Here is a 16,614-nt window from a genome sequence, read left to right as displayed (position 1 = left end):
TGATTTTGTACTTTATAATTTTGCTGTTGGCTGCCGTAGTGCAGAAAGGCATTGCAATTGTTAATAATTAATATAATGACAACAAATTTCGCAATAAGGTACTCTTGTTTACATAAAAAATACAGCAACAGGCAGCTCTCAGAGCCTGGCTCCTTCCCTCCTTCCATAAGCAGAGCCTTCTGGACCACCCAGTCCAGCGTCCTCTTCTCTCCTTTCCCGTGGTTTCCAGCAACTGGTATTTGAATACGTCACTGCCTCCAACTGTGGAGACATCATGGATAGCAGCCAGCAATATGAATTTGTCTAATCCTCTTTTAAAGTCATCAAGAGGGATGAAGAGGAGGATGCCGTGTGCCACTTGGAATGGGGTCCTGCTCCATAGCAAAAATGTGGCATGGTTTGATGGGAGGGGCTTTGTATACACCCATTGCCTTGTTGTTTAGTCGTGTCCGCCTCTTCGTGACCCCCTGGACCAGAGCACGCCAGGCACTCCTGTCTTCCCGCAGTTTGGTCAAACTCATGCTGGGAGCTTCGAGAACACTGTGCCACCATCTCGTCCTCTGCCATCCCCTTCTCCTTGTGCCCTCCATCTTTCCCAACATCAGGGTCTTTTCCAGGGAGTCTTCTCTTCTCATGAGGTGGCCAAAGTCTTGGAGCCTCAGCTTCAGGATCTGTCCTTCCAGTGAGCACTCAGGGCTGATTTCCTTCAGAATGGATCGGTTTGATCTACTTGCAGTCCATGGGACTCTCAAGAGTCTCCTCCAGCACCCACTGCCTTAAACACTGTCAAATACTGGGGTAAAGAAGGAAGTGTCTTCCGGGTCAGACCAGCTCTCGTATGATTGCTGATCCCTGCAGAATGTCACTTTGTTTCACCCTGTTTGCATCACCTGGACTTATGGCTCAATGCACAACAGCCCCTGTTGACTCAAAGCAGTGCCCCTGCACCTGTGGAGCTCTGCGGGGCGAGCAACCTCCCACTTGCAGCAGTCAGGGGTGGGACGAGATGGCTGCCTGCAGCACCCCATCTCTGTGATTCTCGAAAGAACTGTGTTGCACTTCCCTTCCATGATAAAATCACTCCCTTTCCTCTCTCTTTACAGGGGATATACATCTCTCCCAAGTTCCCTCAATTGCTTTCTGGTCTGTACCCACATAAGACCAGCTGTTAGTTTTAGATCGCCCACCCACCACATAAGTGGTTGCCCCCTTGGCCCTTTAAAGCCGTAGGGTCTTCACACTAATGTTGCTTTATTCCATCGACCCGAGTAGCCTCTCGCCATCATTTTCATTGCAGTACTAGTGAGATATCCAAAGCAGAGAAATAAAAAAATTGCTATGCGAGAGAGATATCCTAAGCAGCAACTGTATTCATCAGCTACAAGGAATAAACTGGCTGCAAGGTTTCTTCTCTGGAAGTCACAGTAGGACTTCGGAAGTGTGTGAGCGCATGAAATGTCACCTACCGTCAGCAGGACTGACTTCAAGCCCCAAAACAGCCAGTCCAGCCTTTGCCAGGAGGAAGCCGCCTTCACAGCCGTACAAGGGATGACGCCGTGTCATCAGCCATCATCTCTGACAAGCCCTGACATCCTTATTGCTCTACATGGCTAGTTAAAGTAATAGAAAGAGACTCCTGTCCTCCTGAGCCTCACCGTGATTGAATTAACATGATCACCCTTTTTCCAGTAAAATAAACGTGCTTCTGATATGGGGCGGCACAGATACTTCACAGGTAGCTTTTTAAAAACGGAGATAGCAGCAGCTCTGCGCCAGCCACAATAAATCCAGCTCTCTCTGCCAACAGCTCATGGTTCTAATCACCTCCACCGACGACAAAGTGTCACCTGTCTCAGCTGGGCATGACAGGTGAAAGCCACTTCCTGGAATATTTATACAACTGAGCTCAGAAGGGCGGGACACCTGGGGTGCTGGGCACCCTCAAGCCGCCTCCAAAAGGGCCGAGGTCTCCTCTTCTGGGCCCACACCCTTGTGCTGGCTCTTTTACATTCTGAAGCCAAGGTGCAACAAGTCACAGATCTCAGGGAATCTTTCCATAACAGCAACCGTTATTTACATAGCACCACAGAATTGCTCTAGAACTTGGGGACATCTCACGAAGCTGAATGTTGGAAGATTCGGGACAGATAAAAGAAAGGGACTTCTTCACATACTGCGTAGTTAAAACTACAGAACTTGCCTTTGCAAGGAGGCAGGGGTCGCCACTAAGCCAGATGGCTTTAAAAGAGGACTGGGCAAATTCATGCTGCCGGAAAGGAGAGTTGCTCTTGTGCTCAATCCTGCTTGTGGGTTTCTCACTACGGCATCTGACCATCCACTGTGAGAACAGGATGCTGATGGGCCACTGGCCTGATCCAGCAGGCTCTTCTTAGGTTCTTATGCGCAAAGCACTTCACTTATGCTACCTTGCTGTTTAAGGGAGGCCAGTGAGCAAAGAAGACTCTCTCTGCTGTAGCATCACTGCAACACATTATCCACACCAGGAGTGCACTCAGAGAGGGTTTTCAAAAGCGGCCAAAAATTGTAAAAGTCCCTCCCATTAGATCCTCATATAAGCTTGAATCTGAAAGTTTTCTGGATGTACTGTGTGATTTCTTCATCTGAGCTGGTTTTTAAATGACCAGAAGCGGAACAGACTGTATGAGCTGGCTGGCCACTAGGAGAACAAGGTGCTGGACTACAGTAGTCCCCTGAGGCTATCAATGGCTACTGGCCATAATGGCTCTGCTTTGCCTCTGCAGTTCGAGACAGCAATGCTTCTGAATACCATTTGCCAGAGAATGGTATTGCGGTTTTACCACTGCGGCATCTGGTTGGCCACTGTAAGAACAGGAGGCTGGACTAGAAGGGCCTTTGGCCTGATCCAGCCGGACTGCTCATATGCTCTTGCATTATCAATTAAAGAAATAAACTGGACAGAGGAATGTTTCCCCCCTCTCTTCTAGCACTGGAGCTTGTGGAGATCCAAGGAAGCTGAATGTTGGAAGATTCAGGACAGATAAAAGAAAGGACTTATGAATGCAGCACATACTTAAACTACGAAACTCCCTGCCACAGGAGGCAGTGATGGCCACCAACCTGGATGGCTTCAAGAGAGAAGTGGACAAATTCATGAAGAAGAGGGCAATTGAAGGCTATTACTCTGCCTCCACAGTTGGAGGGATGTTTCTGAATACCAGCTGCTAGAAGCCGCAGGAAGTGGGTGCGCTCTTGTGTTAGACTCCTGCTTGCAGCTTTCCTGCAAGCATCTGGTCGGCCACTGTGAGAACAGGATGCCTGATACCCAAACATGAATGGCTAACTTCTCCTTCTGTCAAATGTTGCAGAGAAGATCCACTTGACCTGATTCACCAGGATCTTCTTACATTCTTGTTGCTCTCTAATGTCAAAAATAGCCTGGCATATGGAAAGCCAGTGTGTTACGGAGAATTAGGGTTGAGCCTCCTCCTAACTTTCCAGGGCCACTGACTTCTTTCTTTGAGGGGGAATTCAGACATGCGGACCCCACTCCCCACTTAACAGCGGTACGGTTCCTCCTCTCCTATGCTGCCACGAATGTGTGAACCTTCTTGGCCCCGTGTGTGCAGCAAGGAAAAAACAAGTGCAAAAGACTCAGTGACGTCCGTCTCCTATCACACACACACACACACATTCCCCCGCCCCGTTCCCTTTATATGGCGCTATTAAATGTCTTACAAATGGTCGTGTCAGTGCGAAAACCTCTGTGCCCAGAAAGACTTCCGAGGGCTCCATTTGCTCCCCACCCTGTGGGGAAACTATTCTTAAAAGCTTCGACACAGACATAAACCTGCTGCTGGTCAGGCGCTTATTGCGCTCCCCGTGTCGGGACGCTGGAGCCCTCGACGCCGTGACAAGATTGGCTTTTACATCCCGGTCTCGCCGGAGTTTAATTACTGGTCTGGGGCTGCTGGGGTTGGAGCTCGCTGCCTTCAGATATGGGGGGTCGATACCGCCGGCCCACAACATATTGAGCCCTGGCGCTGGCAGACTCTATTGCACTATTTAATCATCTTTTGCAAAATTTACAGTGCAACAGAAGGAATCAATACGGAATTTATCACATTCTCTTGTAAATATGAGCAGGATGAGAGAGAGAAAGGGAGAGAGAGATCTAGGCACAGAGAAGCAGGGACTGGGTGGGTGGAGAGGACCTTGGCAGATGCTCCTCCGTTTTAAGGGCGAACCCACAACGTGGGAGAGAGAGTGGTAATTGCACTGGGACAAGCGCAACATCCTCTTCCGAACCAAAATCGTGGGGTCTGTTTGGAAGTGGAGACTGGAAATGAACAACCTTGTAAGTTCTGCATTTGCACTCATAAGTTGCAAATGCAAAGGGGGTTGTCAGTGCTCCTGTGAAGGAGTCCTCTGGGCTGCTTCCATCACATTCCCTTCTGTGCCCACACCTGACCTCTCCATAGCTCTGTTTGATGAGGCACCAACATTGCAATCATCCCAACCTACATCACTGGACCAGACCACAGTCTTTTGCTCTGCGAGTGACGGAGACGGGCGCTGCGCTGGGGCAAGAGCCTACACACCACGGTCCTTGCTGCCTTTTGCCCTGCACAAATGGCAGGGGTGAGGCAAGGGCGCTGGTATTTTCCATTCATGGAAATACGCTGCTAAGAGGCCTGTGAAAAAACAGAGGTCTGTAGGGCATCGGGTCTAGAGCAGAGAATGCAAGGGCCAATTCCACATTATGCAATTCTAAGTGCACACCTACCACCTGAGTTGTTTTAAGGTAATCAGGAACATGAGCAAATTAGTATTTCACCTTCTGAGGAAAAACTAAATCAGCCAATGAAGCAGAGGGCTATCCTATTTAACCAAAGAATCCAGACGCGGTAAAAACATAATAGCCTGCTGGATCAGGCCAATGGCCCATCTAGTCCAGCATCCTATTCTCATAGCGGCCAGCTAGGTGCCCTAATGGGAAACCCACAAGAAGGATTTCAGCATGAGAGCTGCTCTCTCCTCTCCTGCTGTTTCCAGCAACTTGTATTCAGAAGCACGGCTGGCTCCAACTGTGGATTTAGACGAATCAAAATTAGACTAATTCATTAGTCTAATTAGCCACTGACAGTCCTTCCTGCCACGAATTAGTCCGATCCTCTTTTAAAGCCACCTAGGTTGGTGGCCACCACTGCCTCCTGTGGCTGTTTAACTTGCGCCTGTTCTGAATCTTCCAACATTCAGCTTCATTAGATGTTCACAAGTTCTCTCATGTTAGGAGAGAGGGAGAAAAACTTTTCTCTATCTGTTCTCGCCATGCCACACATAATTTTCTAAATTTCTATCATGTCCCCTCTTATTCGCCTTTTCTCTCAGTGAAAAAGTTCCAAATCAAATGCTGTAACCTTTCTTCACTGGGGAGTTGCTCCACCCCTTTGCTAATTTCGTCTGCCCCATTCATTCCATCAAGAGACAGGGACATTGCCACAGAAGAAGCGGAAGGACTCAGCCCTATAGAACCAGGGCACGCTACCCTCCTCCTCTTCCTCCACCAAGGATTGCTGCTCTCTGGCTGCGAAATGCCCCAGAGCAAGAAGGTGGAGGAAAGTTTTAAGCCCCATAATAATATGCAGCGACTGTTTTCAAAAGGCAGCGTGCATTATAAAGCCCCCACCAACCTGCGCGTGCTGCTTGCTTTGGGCCCCTTTTTGGGCCAATAAAAGGAACACAAAACCCAAGGATCGATCGGGGATGGAATGGGCTGAATGAAGCCTGAAAAGTGCCTTGCGAGGCGGGCGCTCCTTCTCCCACGCAGGCCATTGAGTGGTGTCAGCGCAGGTCAGGAGCCCGCGAGCGGCCCACAGAGAGAGGGGACTCGCATCTCGCGGTCTGCTGGGCACGGACAGGCTGACCACAAGGAAGGGTCAAGTGATTCAGCGAGGGGGCCGCCAAAGGCCATGGTGATGGAGTGAGGTGGAGGCTGCTTCTCGCCAGGCTGCGGGGGCTGAAAGGGACAGCACCCCCACCCTCACCGAAGGACAAGGTGGCTGTTTAAGGGAAGGCGGGGAGCCTGGGTGGTTAATGGCTTTGGCCCCGAGGGCAGAGTGGCCGGCAGAGGAGGAAGTGTTGGCCAGACCAGAGGGCACTCTGGAAAAAAGGCAGGTGTGGGAAGAGTGTAAAGGAGAGGGCAAAGGGCGCCTGTTCCGTTCGGGCGCGGAGGAAGCGCCCAGCTCTCGAATGTCAAAGCCACAGCACATGGAAACATTGTCTTCACAAAGGGCAGCCAGCTTTTAAAAGGCCATCAAGACTCTGATGGAGTTGGGACAAAATCCGAAGAATGCACTGGGGGGGGTGTGTGCTGGGGGGCTGGGATAATAGTAGTAAGGACTAGCACTGGGGGAGGCAGGCGGGCGGGAGGACGTCCACATTCAGGACAAAGGGAAGCCACAGGTTGGGAGTCTCCCTGGGAAACTAGGCTTCGAGAATGTGGGCTCGAGCACATTAAACTAAGTAAGCCCCAAAGAGGAGGTCGCGACCCTTGCGCCAGCCCACCTCGCTTCTGTTTGACTAAAAGCTTCTCCAAACACACGTGAAAGGAGCCCCCCAAAATGGCGTGCAAGTTGCCCAAACATCCATGAAAAGAGCCCCTCATGCAAAGCTCCAAATCTCCCAATGCCGTGGGGCCAGAGGAGCACCAGAAGCTGGGCCCTCTCTTTGAGGCCGGCCTGCCTGCCTGCCTGCCTGCCTTCTCCAGCACCCACAAGTCCCTACTGAACAAGAGGCTGAGACGAGGAGTCAATGAAGCAGCACTATGCAGGGGCTCTGGAGAGCAGAGCTCCCACTAAATATTTTGAAAATGTGAGAATAGAGCACTGAAATCTGGGACGTGGCATGCAAGGTTAAACTTGCGTATATGGCAAGAAGCTGAGAGGGCAGACATCAAGACAATGCCTTTATTGAGAATTTTTTAATAATGTTTTGGAATAATAAAGTGCAGGATAATATAAACCCAATTGTGTTACTTGGAAACTTGTGATAATAATTTATTATTTTTGATTCGGGTATGGAAATATGTGCACTCTTCCCACCTTGGATCAAATCTACGCTTCCAGGTGTCATAAGAAAGCTGTAGAGATAGCGCAGGACAGTGCGCACCCCGGAAATGATCTCTTTCAGCTTCTGCCTTCTGGAAGAAGGTACAGGATTATAAAGACTAGAATCATAGAATCATAGAGTTGGAAGAGACCACAAGGGCCATCGAGTCCAACCCCCTGCCAAGCAGGAAACACCATCAGAGCACTCCTGACATATGGTTGTCAAGCCTCTGCTTAAAGACCTCCAAAGAAGGAGACTCCACCACACTCCTTGGCAGCAAATTCCACTGTCGAACAGCTCTTACTGTCAGGAAGTTCTTCCTAATGTTTAGGTGGAATCTTCTTTCTTGTAGTTTGGATCCATTGCTCCGTGTCCGCTTCTCTGGAGCAGCAGAAAACAACCTTTCTCCCTCCTCCATGTGACATCCCTTCATATATTTGAACATGGCTATCATATCACCCCTTAACCTCCTCTTCTCCAGGCTAAACATGCCCAGCTCCCTTAGCCGTTCCTCATAAGGCATCGTTTCCAGGCCTTTGACCATTTTGGTTGCCCTCCTCTGGACACATTCCAGTTTGTCAGTGTCCTTCTTGAACTGTGGTGCCCAGAACTGGACACAGTACTCCAGGTGAGGTCTGACCAGAGCAGAATACAGTGGCACTATTACTTCCCTTGATCTAGATGCTATACTCCTATTGATGCAGCCCAGAATTGCATTGGCTTTTTTAGCTGCCGCGTCACACTGTTGGCTCATGTCAAGTTTGTGGTCAACCAAGACTCCTAGATCCTTTTCACATGTACTGCTCTCAAGCCAGGTGTCACCCATCTTGTATTTGTGCCTCTCATTTTTTTGCCCAAGTGCAATACTTTACATTTCTCCCTGTTAAAGTTCATCTTGTTTGTTTTGGCCCAGTTCTCTAATCTGTCAAGGTCGTTTTGAAGTGTGATCCTGTCCTCTGGGGTGTTAGCCACCCCTCCCAGTTTGGTGTCATCTGCAAATTTGATCATGATGCCCTTGAGTCCATCCTCCAAGTCGTTGATAAAGATGTTGAATAAGACCGGGCCCAAGACAGAACCCTGTGGCACCCCACTAGTCACTCTTCTCCAGGATGAAGAGGAACCATTGATGAGCACCCTTTGGGTCCGGTCAGCCAGCCAGTTACAAATCCACTGAGTGGTAGCATAGTCAAGACCGCATTTTACCAGCTTCTTTACAAGAATATCATGGGGACTAGGACTAGCCGCCTGAGAAACAGTTACTACCCAAATGCGATTTTGGTTTTAAACGCATTGTAAGGAGTCTTACATTATAAATACAATCTCTATTGTATTTTAAAATGGGGTATCAGAGTTTTTAGGGGGCTAACCAGGTTGGGTTAGCTGGGATAGCAGGCTTGTTGGGTTTTGAATGTCTTATGTAGATTTTTCAATTTCAATGTTCTGTATGGGACAATGACAATAAAGATTATCGTTCCTTTATGTTTACTTCGAGACATTATTTTCTACTTTTATTTTATTTGGCACCTGTTATTACACCTGATATGTAGTAAATATATGTAAAGAAAAAGAAAATGTAAGCCATTTTCTTTCTTTTGTGTGTGTGCAACAACTATGCTGACTACAAATGCTGTCTCTATCATCAGATTCTGCGCCCAACGGGCACCCCTTGCCCTCCCCACGCCCAGTGATGACGGCTCTTCCCTTACCTCCATCCAGAAGCAACTTGACCGTGGAGTAATCGTCCGCCAGCACCGCATAATGCAAAGCTGTGCAGCCCTTGAAACTGGCCCGGTTGTTCAGGCGGTTGTTGAAGTCGTCCTCCCGTGTGACCAGAACTGCAAAGGGAAGGGGATGGCAGGGGGAGAAGATGAATCATGGCCACTGCCGGATGGAGGAGAAGTAGCTGAGACATCTAGCTAGGTGGTCCTCAAAGAAGGGGACATCAGAGGAACATAAGTATTGTCCTGGTGAATCAGCCCAAAGGGAGCTCATCGAGGCCCAGTGCCCGTTTCTCAAAGGCCTGTGGGAAACCTGCAAGCAGCATTTGAGCACAAGAACTTTCCTCTGGCTTCCAGCAACTGGCATTTAGAAGCATTGTTGCTTCTAACTGTGGAGGCAGAGCAGAGCCCAGGGGTCAGCAAACTTTTTCAGCAGGAGGCCGGTCCACTGTCCCTCAGACCTTGTGGGCGGCCAGACTATACTTTGAAAAATTATGTGAGTGAATTCCTATGCCCCACAAATAACCCAGGGATGCATTTTAAATAAAAGGACACATTCTAATGTAAAAACATGCTGATTCCCGGACCGTCTGGGGGCCAGATTGAGAAGGCGATTGGGCCGGATCCAGCCCCCGGGCCTCAGTTTGCCTACCCATGGCATAGCCACTGATAAGCCTGCTCCTCCAGGAAAAGATTTGTGTATACTTCTGCTGTTGCTCTTCAAATATCTGACGGAATTAATGTGTTTTTGTAGGCTGAGCAGAAGACTGCAGATATCAAATCAATGCTGCTAGTCCTCATGGCTACAGAAACGGATCTGAAAATGTGGTCTGAGACATGGGACTATAGGGCAGTATACATATTCAATCAATCAATAATAATAATAATAATAATAATAATAATGTTCTTTAAGTAATCTTGTTATATTTCTAAAATTAGAATGTGGGGTTTTTTTGTATGCTATTGATTTGCTATGCTGTGATATGGTTGCTGTTATTGTTTCACGACGATATTATGAAATTGTTTTTGCAGAGTTCGTAGGAAATGCATCCCTGTTTCTTTGTCGCAAGCAGCTTTGAGAATGGGTTTGTTGTTGTTTTTGGGATGGAAAAGCGGCATACAAATAAAATGAATGAACGAATGAAATAAAAAGAACCCAAGTGGTTTATTAAAATCCCCGGGGCAAAAGGCTTCTTGTTGCTTGATTCAAGACTTTAGTGTTCCTGGACCGGGGAGATGGGCAGAGAGACACAAGGACACAATGCACAGAATTGTTTTAAGCAAAGTCAGAGCACCCTGCCCAGCGCTGTGGCTGCCCCTTCCAGATTTACTGCCTTTCCCATGCACAACCCATGCAAGGTACCACTAAGCCACCCCCCCCCCAGCCCCTTGTGATGCTCTTCAAACAAGGAAACGGTCTGGAGGATGGACCGTGATTTCTTCCCCAGGCATGCCATCCCTTGTGCAAGGCTGCCGCTGGTGTTAGACCAGAGAAAGTGCCGTGGGCTGACTCTCCTTCAAGTGCCCCCCTCCCAACAGCCAGTGAATTCTAAGAAGGGTGAAGGGATCTCTGGTTGGCTCTCCTTCCCTGGGGGGGTTCCTGGGAAGAGCAGAGGCACTTAAGCCAGCTCAGGAGCTTTGCAGCGGAGGCATCCCTGCAAAGTTGAGCACTTCCTTCTCTCCCCATTCTTGGGCCAAGTAGTGCTTAGCAGGATCAGGGAACAGGCGCTCAGATCGGCTCCTCGGCAGCAAACGGCGCCTACGGCGCCTTCCTACCACCGCCTTCCACTCCCCCCCCCCCCAAACCCAAGTTATAAAAGGAGCCACATCTAAAATATTGTAATTAATAGCTGGGTTCTCTCCTGTCTGGCATCACTGCTAATAAACCTCAACACCTACAGAAGTAGCAATTGGAGTGACTTTTGTATGACCATGCTTTGTGTAGGGGGTGTGTTTTTTTCCTGGGTGGGGGGGTGGAATTGAGATATGCTTGCTTATTTGTTTGTTTGTTTGTTTGCTTCCCTGCTCTCCTTTGCCTATCCAGGGAGGGGCAGGATAATCAAGTGGCTGGTGTCAGGGAAGATGAATCTGAGATACTAGGGAGCAGTGCAGTAAAAAGATTAAAGCGTTATTATTGTTGGGCTGCTTTTCCCCCCGTGGTCCGCCGTGACAGCTCGGCCGTCATCCGTAAAAAATGTCTCCGCGAGAGATAATCATCGGAAACTCAATAAAGCGTCAAGGGGAGCCTCGCCTGCCATCAATCACGGGGGAGCCTGGAAATTTTCAGCTCTCCATCTCCCCGCCCTGCCATCCATATAAATGTCTGTAATATATTTTGCGCGTGGCGGCTCTGCCGCACAGCTCCCCCGATTTGGATGCTTTTATGAAGAAAAAAAAAATATTATACACAAAATATGCAAATCGTTAAAAATAACCCTGCAAAACAAAGGCAGTTTTTCTTTCTCGCATGCCCAATCTCCTTTCTCCCTCCCTCCCTCTTGCTCTCAAAAAAATGCAGCTGAATTTATTCTTTTTAATAAAACATGTCAACCCCCACCCTCAAAATTAATGCAACTTCCTTCTGAGTGGCTGTATTTTCCTCCACTCCAGCTATCTCACTCCTCCCCGCCTCAGCCAAAAAGTTTTATAGATGGAAAGGGAGGGGACGCAGCCCCTCCCCACCAAATTAATTCATTAGTTGATATATTCTCGATGTAAACAAAGTCTAGGAAGATGCTTCCCTTTGTTTAAGATGTTGTTTTGCATTCAGTGCTAGAGAAGAGCCTGCTGCCCACGCCTGCAAGCACTCTTCTTTCTTTTCCTTTTGCTCTGAAATTTGATCTGCTGACCCTGACTTTTAACCTTGACTGGCCTTTCCTAAATAAATGGCAACTCAGGTTAGCATTCAAAGAAATGGCATTGCTGGAGAACAGCAAAGCCCTTTGCAAAATTTCCGTTCTGCCGCTGCCAGAGAGAAAAATGAGGCGATGGGTAAGACCTTAAGTTGTCTGAAAAGCAGCAGAAATGAAAGTTGCAGACGTACGGACCAGATCATACAGGTAGAGAAGGCAAGATGTGAGCTGGAAGGGAAATCTGGCATCTTTTAGGTCCACATTGTGCAATCTATACTCAAGTGTAGGTAAAATAGACGTCTTTGCCTACTGATACCTTTACCTATTATTAGAGACCACAAAGGTTTTATGGCTTAGGTCCCAGCTATCTGACAGACCGTATTTCCTAATATGAACCTGCCTGGGTTCTGAGCTCTTTAGGGGAGGCCCTTTTCTCAGTCCCACTGCCCTCACAGGGATGCTTGGTGGGGATGGAGGAGAGGGCCTTCACAGTGGTGGCTGTTCCCAGGCAACTTTGAAACTCCCTCCCCAGAGAAACTCCCTCCCCAAGGAAGCCCTTCGTGGTCCCCATGGCTTGGAGGCGGTACATTTCCAGAATCAGGTGACGGATTTCTCCCGGCATTGAAAGTTGTTTGTTTAAACCCCGGCCTTAACTGGAGCTCACCCTTTCCTTAGAGCAAAGGTTTTCTCTCTCCATCTCTTTTTGCAAGTTGAGGATCCAGATTTTAAAGGTAAAGGTACCCCTGCCCGTACAGGCCAGTCTTGACAGACTCTAGGGTTGTGCGCCCATCTCACTTAAGAGGCCAGGGGCCAGCGCTGTCCAGAGACACTTCCGGGTCACGTGGCCAGCGTGACGAAGCTGCATCTGGCGAGCCAGCGCAGCACATGGAAACGCTGTTTACCTTCCCGCTAGTAAGCGGTCTCTATTTATCTACTTGCACCCGGGGGTGCTTTCGAACTGCTAGGTTGGCAGGCGCTGGGACTGAGGAACGGGAGCGCACCCCGTCGCAGGGATTCGAACCGCCGACCTTTCGATCGGCAAGTCCTAGTCACTGAGGCTTTTACCCACAGCGCCACCATTAGGGTTAAAACAAACAAACAAAAAACCCAGCCACGGCGATTGTGTTAACCTCCTTGACAGAGCCATTCAGCCTGTGGCCTTTTGCAGCAGGCCGTCCTTTGCATGCCAGAATTGGCAGGATGTTTGAAGAGTGCTCTTCTGCATCCTACTTGGTTGGAAATGCCAGGTGCTGGGCCTGAGGTTGGTGTGTTGCCCTGACAACTGTTGGAGAGATGCGGTGGTCTGCAGAGTAAAGGAATCCACGGCAGACAATGTAAGAACCTAACAAGAAGCCGCTGGATCAGGCCAAAGGCCCATATTGTCCAGCATCTTGTCCTCACCACAGTGGCCAACCAGATGCCCATTACAGGAAACCCACAAGCGGAACCAGAGAACCAGAGCAGCCCTCTCCTCTCTTCTCCTGTGCTTTCCAGCAACTGGTGTTCAGAAGCATTTACTGGAGGGCAGAGGATAACCATCGCAGGCAGTGGCTGTGAACAGCTTTATTCTCCATGAATTTGTCTAAGCCCCTTTCACGGCCATCCAAGTTAGGAGGCCATCGCTGCCTCCTCTGGGAGAGATTTCCTTAGTTTAACTTTGTGCTGTGTGAAGGAGGACTTTCTTTTTTCTGTCCTGAACCATCAACCATTGTTCAGCAGGTGGTCCTGAGTTTATTTATGCTTAGAAAATTGAGGCACTTTTAATCTGTTTAACCTGTTTTAACTTTTGTATGTTTTAAAGCATAGTTGTGGTTTTTGATTTTATTTTATCTTTTAGCAAACCACTTTTTGTTGCAATCAAGCAGTACATAGATTATTTATGAAATAAATAAATGAAAAACAAACAAACAAACCGTGTTGCGTTACCTTCCAGGGAGTGGAGCCCTTTCTCTTTGGCCGTCTCGTAGACGCTGCTGAACTCATCTCCTAGGTTTGGGTCAGCTCCGGCCGTGAGCAGAAGCTTTACCACACTGTTCGAAAATAATATATATATATATATTATTGAATGTATATACATTATTATTATAGTTATTATTATTTATACACCATCCTATACCCGGGGGTCTAAGGGCAGTTCACAGAATAAAATCAAGTTATAAAACCACAAAATACATAATTAAAAAAACAACAACAACCCAATAGCTCCCCCCCCCAAAAAAAAACATTTTAAAAGGGAATAGGTTGTAAAGCAGATCAACCAAAGGCCTGGTTAAAAAGGAACGTTTCTGTCTGGCATCTAAAGGTGTACAGTGGTGCCTCGCAAGACGAAATTAATCTGTTCCGCGAGTCTCTTCGTCTTGCGGTTTTTTCGTCTTGCGAAGCAACCCTATTAGCGGATTAGCGCTATTAGCGGCTATTAAAGGCTTAAGGGATTAGCGGATTAGCTGCTAAAAGGCTATTAGCAGCTTAGCACCTTAGAAAAAGGGGGTCGGGAGCGAAAAAACCCCTCAAGAATCGCAATACATTTTCGTCTTGCGAAGCAAGCCCATAGAGAAATTCGTCCTGCGAAGCACCTCTGAAAACGGAAAACCCTTTCATCTAGTGGGTTTTCCGTCTTGCGAGGCATTCGTCTTGCGGGGCACCACTGTATAATGAATAATAATAATAATAATAAAATTTATTATTTATACCCTGCCCATCTGGCTGGGTTTCCCCAGCCTCTCTGGGTAGCTTCCAACAAAATATTAATTACAATAGTCTGTTAAACATTAAAAGCTTCTCTAAACAAGGCTGCCTTCAGATGTCTTCTAAAAGTCTGGTAGTTGTTTATTTCCTTGACATCTGATGGGAGGGCGTTCCACAGGGCAGGTGCCACCACCGAGAAGGCCCTCTGCCTGGTTCCTGAACTTCTCTGGGGAAGGAGTTAAGCAAGGTATTGTTGGGGGGGGGGAAGGGGGCTCACTTTCAAATAAGCAAAGCTGGGAGCTGAGAAAACAGAAGACAAGATATGGTCTGCTCCAGCGAGGCTGTCCCTATATTCTGCCCGAGCCCAGAATGGCCACCTGGAAAGAGGATGTGCGGTGATGAGCCTTTGCCCCCTCCCTCTGCGGCATTGCCCCTTGGCTCACTGGCCTGAGCCACCTGCAGTACTGCAGGCACCGAGGCGTCCCCACTTGGAGCAGCCTGGATTCACCCCTACTATGCCGCACACCCCATGCCTGGTTTGACGTGGACTGCTGTAAACAGGAAGTGGAAGGAACAGCCTGATCTATGGAGAGGCTATAAAAGGTCTTCTTCACATACAATTGCCCTTCAGCCTAATGTCCCAAGAAAATGGCAGGCCATACCCTCCAGGCAGCTCACGTTACCACGGTTCCCTTTCGCAGAGGCAGCCTGACATTTGAGCAATTGCAGATATTGATTGGCCCTGTCCAATTGGCAGGTAACAAAACATACTCCAACTTTCAAGCAAATTAGCCTTTGCAAAGGTGAATGAGAAGTAAAATAGCCATTAAAAAGTCATTTTTATTCATTTATTGTATTCATATCCTATCACAGGACTCGGCGGGCCTTGGAGGTGGGTGGGTTATGAGATCGTAACAACAACAGTGATTAAAACAATGTGTGTATGGGTGAGAGAGCGAGAGAGAGAGAGATTTAGTTATTTTAAACAAAGAACAAGAAAGCAAGAATCCTCCTACCAAATTACAGCCAGCTAGATCAGAGAAGAGCTATTCCTTCAAAACTTCAGAGTCCCAGCTTTTCAACAGCTCGATAGGCTACCCCAAAGAATGATGCAAATTTTACCCTACAATCAGAATTCCTGCTGATTTATTGCATCAATTAAGTGGATAATGTTTCTGCCCCTTTTCAAAAGTGGCATTGATAACTTCAGGTGTGAATGTTTCCCAAAGTCCCATTTCACGTATCACAAAATCTCACAGGCTGCAAAGGTGGGTGCAGCACCTGACTATTGCAGGATCCGAGGCTTTGAGCACTTGCTTGCTGCATGAGGACCTGGAAAAAAACCACAGCCCCCTGGCACAGAGACAGCAGACGTGGGGTTTTAAAAAAGGGGAACGGGGCATCCTGGTCTCTCGTGTTCTTGTGTGACGTGTGAAGTGATCCTGAGTCCCACAGTGACTGTGTATCCTCTTTGGGACTTTTGCATGGTGTGTGTGTGTGTGTGTGTGTGTGTGTGACACAGACAGTGAAGCCCACCCCCCGCCCCTCATAAGAGGGGCTCACTAAATACATTATGAAGCAGGCAGCCTTGTGAGTTTCAATAACTTGTGATTGAGCTGGTGCTCAATCGCCTCAACAAACTAGGCCTTTAATTTGCTGATCAGGTCTTAATTGCATTAGCAGCAGAGCCTCCTCATCTGCACATATATAAAAATCTGCATTGACCCACAGGGCAGCCTTCAACTAAAGTTCACCAGGCAGTTAAATCGATGACGGCAAAAGTGCTTTCTGCTGTTAGCGGCCGGGTGACGTGATCGGGAGGAAGGGCTGAAAGGGATGCTTGCGCCGCGACAGCTGGACTGATAGACTCAAAGAGCTGCAGAGCTGGAAGGGACCCTGAGGGTCATCTAGTCCAACCCCCTGAAAAGAAGGAATGGGAGTTTGCTGGAAGAATGAGCCAGGGCCTCTGGACAGCAGCAGCCAGATCTGGTTGATCAAGGCAGCCGGTGGTCAACGTGGACCTCAAGTGACAAGCACAACACAGAGAGGGAGAAAAAGGTGAAGTCCACGTTCCCACAGTGCACAGTTGAATTACAGAACTTGCTCCCACAGGAGGCAATGATGGCCGCTAACCTAGAAAGGTTTATGGGCTGTCACATGGAAGCTGGAACTGGAGGGAAGGTATCAAGGGTGCTTCCCATTCAAAGGCATGCACACGATAGGTGGTTAACTCTTTATTGCTAAAGATTATGCTTACAGTTGCTTCCACA

The 16,614-nt window shown here is 48.2% G+C and overlaps 2 protein-coding genes across 3 annotated transcripts in view; both read right to left on the bottom strand.

The window, feature by feature from the left end:
* The window catches only part of LOC310676834 (tigger transposable element-derived protein 1-like), a gene marked incomplete at its 3' end in the record, with an annotated part of 1,439,559 nt that overhangs the window by 1,102,552 nt on the left and 320,393 nt on the right, over window positions 1–16,614 (bottom strand). The gene's annotated exons all lie outside the window — the stretch shown is intronic.
* The window catches only part of CLPB (ClpB family mitochondrial disaggregase), a 75,346-nt gene that overhangs the window by 38,921 nt on the left and 19,811 nt on the right, over window positions 1–16,614 (bottom strand). For both annotated transcript variants that reach the window (XM_083436377.1, XM_083436378.1), the window contains exons 4-5: window positions 13,586–13,689; window positions 8,796–8,924 (exon numbers count right to left, since the gene is read on the bottom strand). In XM_083436377.1, the coding sequence (XP_083292503.1) occupies window positions 8,796–8,924; window positions 13,586–13,689 (233 nt within the window). The remainder of the gene's footprint in view (window positions 1–8,795; window positions 8,925–13,585; window positions 13,690–16,614) is intronic.

Source organism: Podarcis tiliguerta (genome assembly GCF_965153285.1).
Source record: "Podarcis tiliguerta genome assembly, chromosome: 4".
Classification (NCBI taxonomy): domain Eukaryota; kingdom Metazoa; phylum Chordata; class Lepidosauria; order Squamata; family Lacertidae; genus Podarcis; species Podarcis tiliguerta.
The sequence above is the reverse complement of the archived record's forward strand: the minus strand, read 5'-3'. Positions and strand labels throughout refer to the sequence as shown.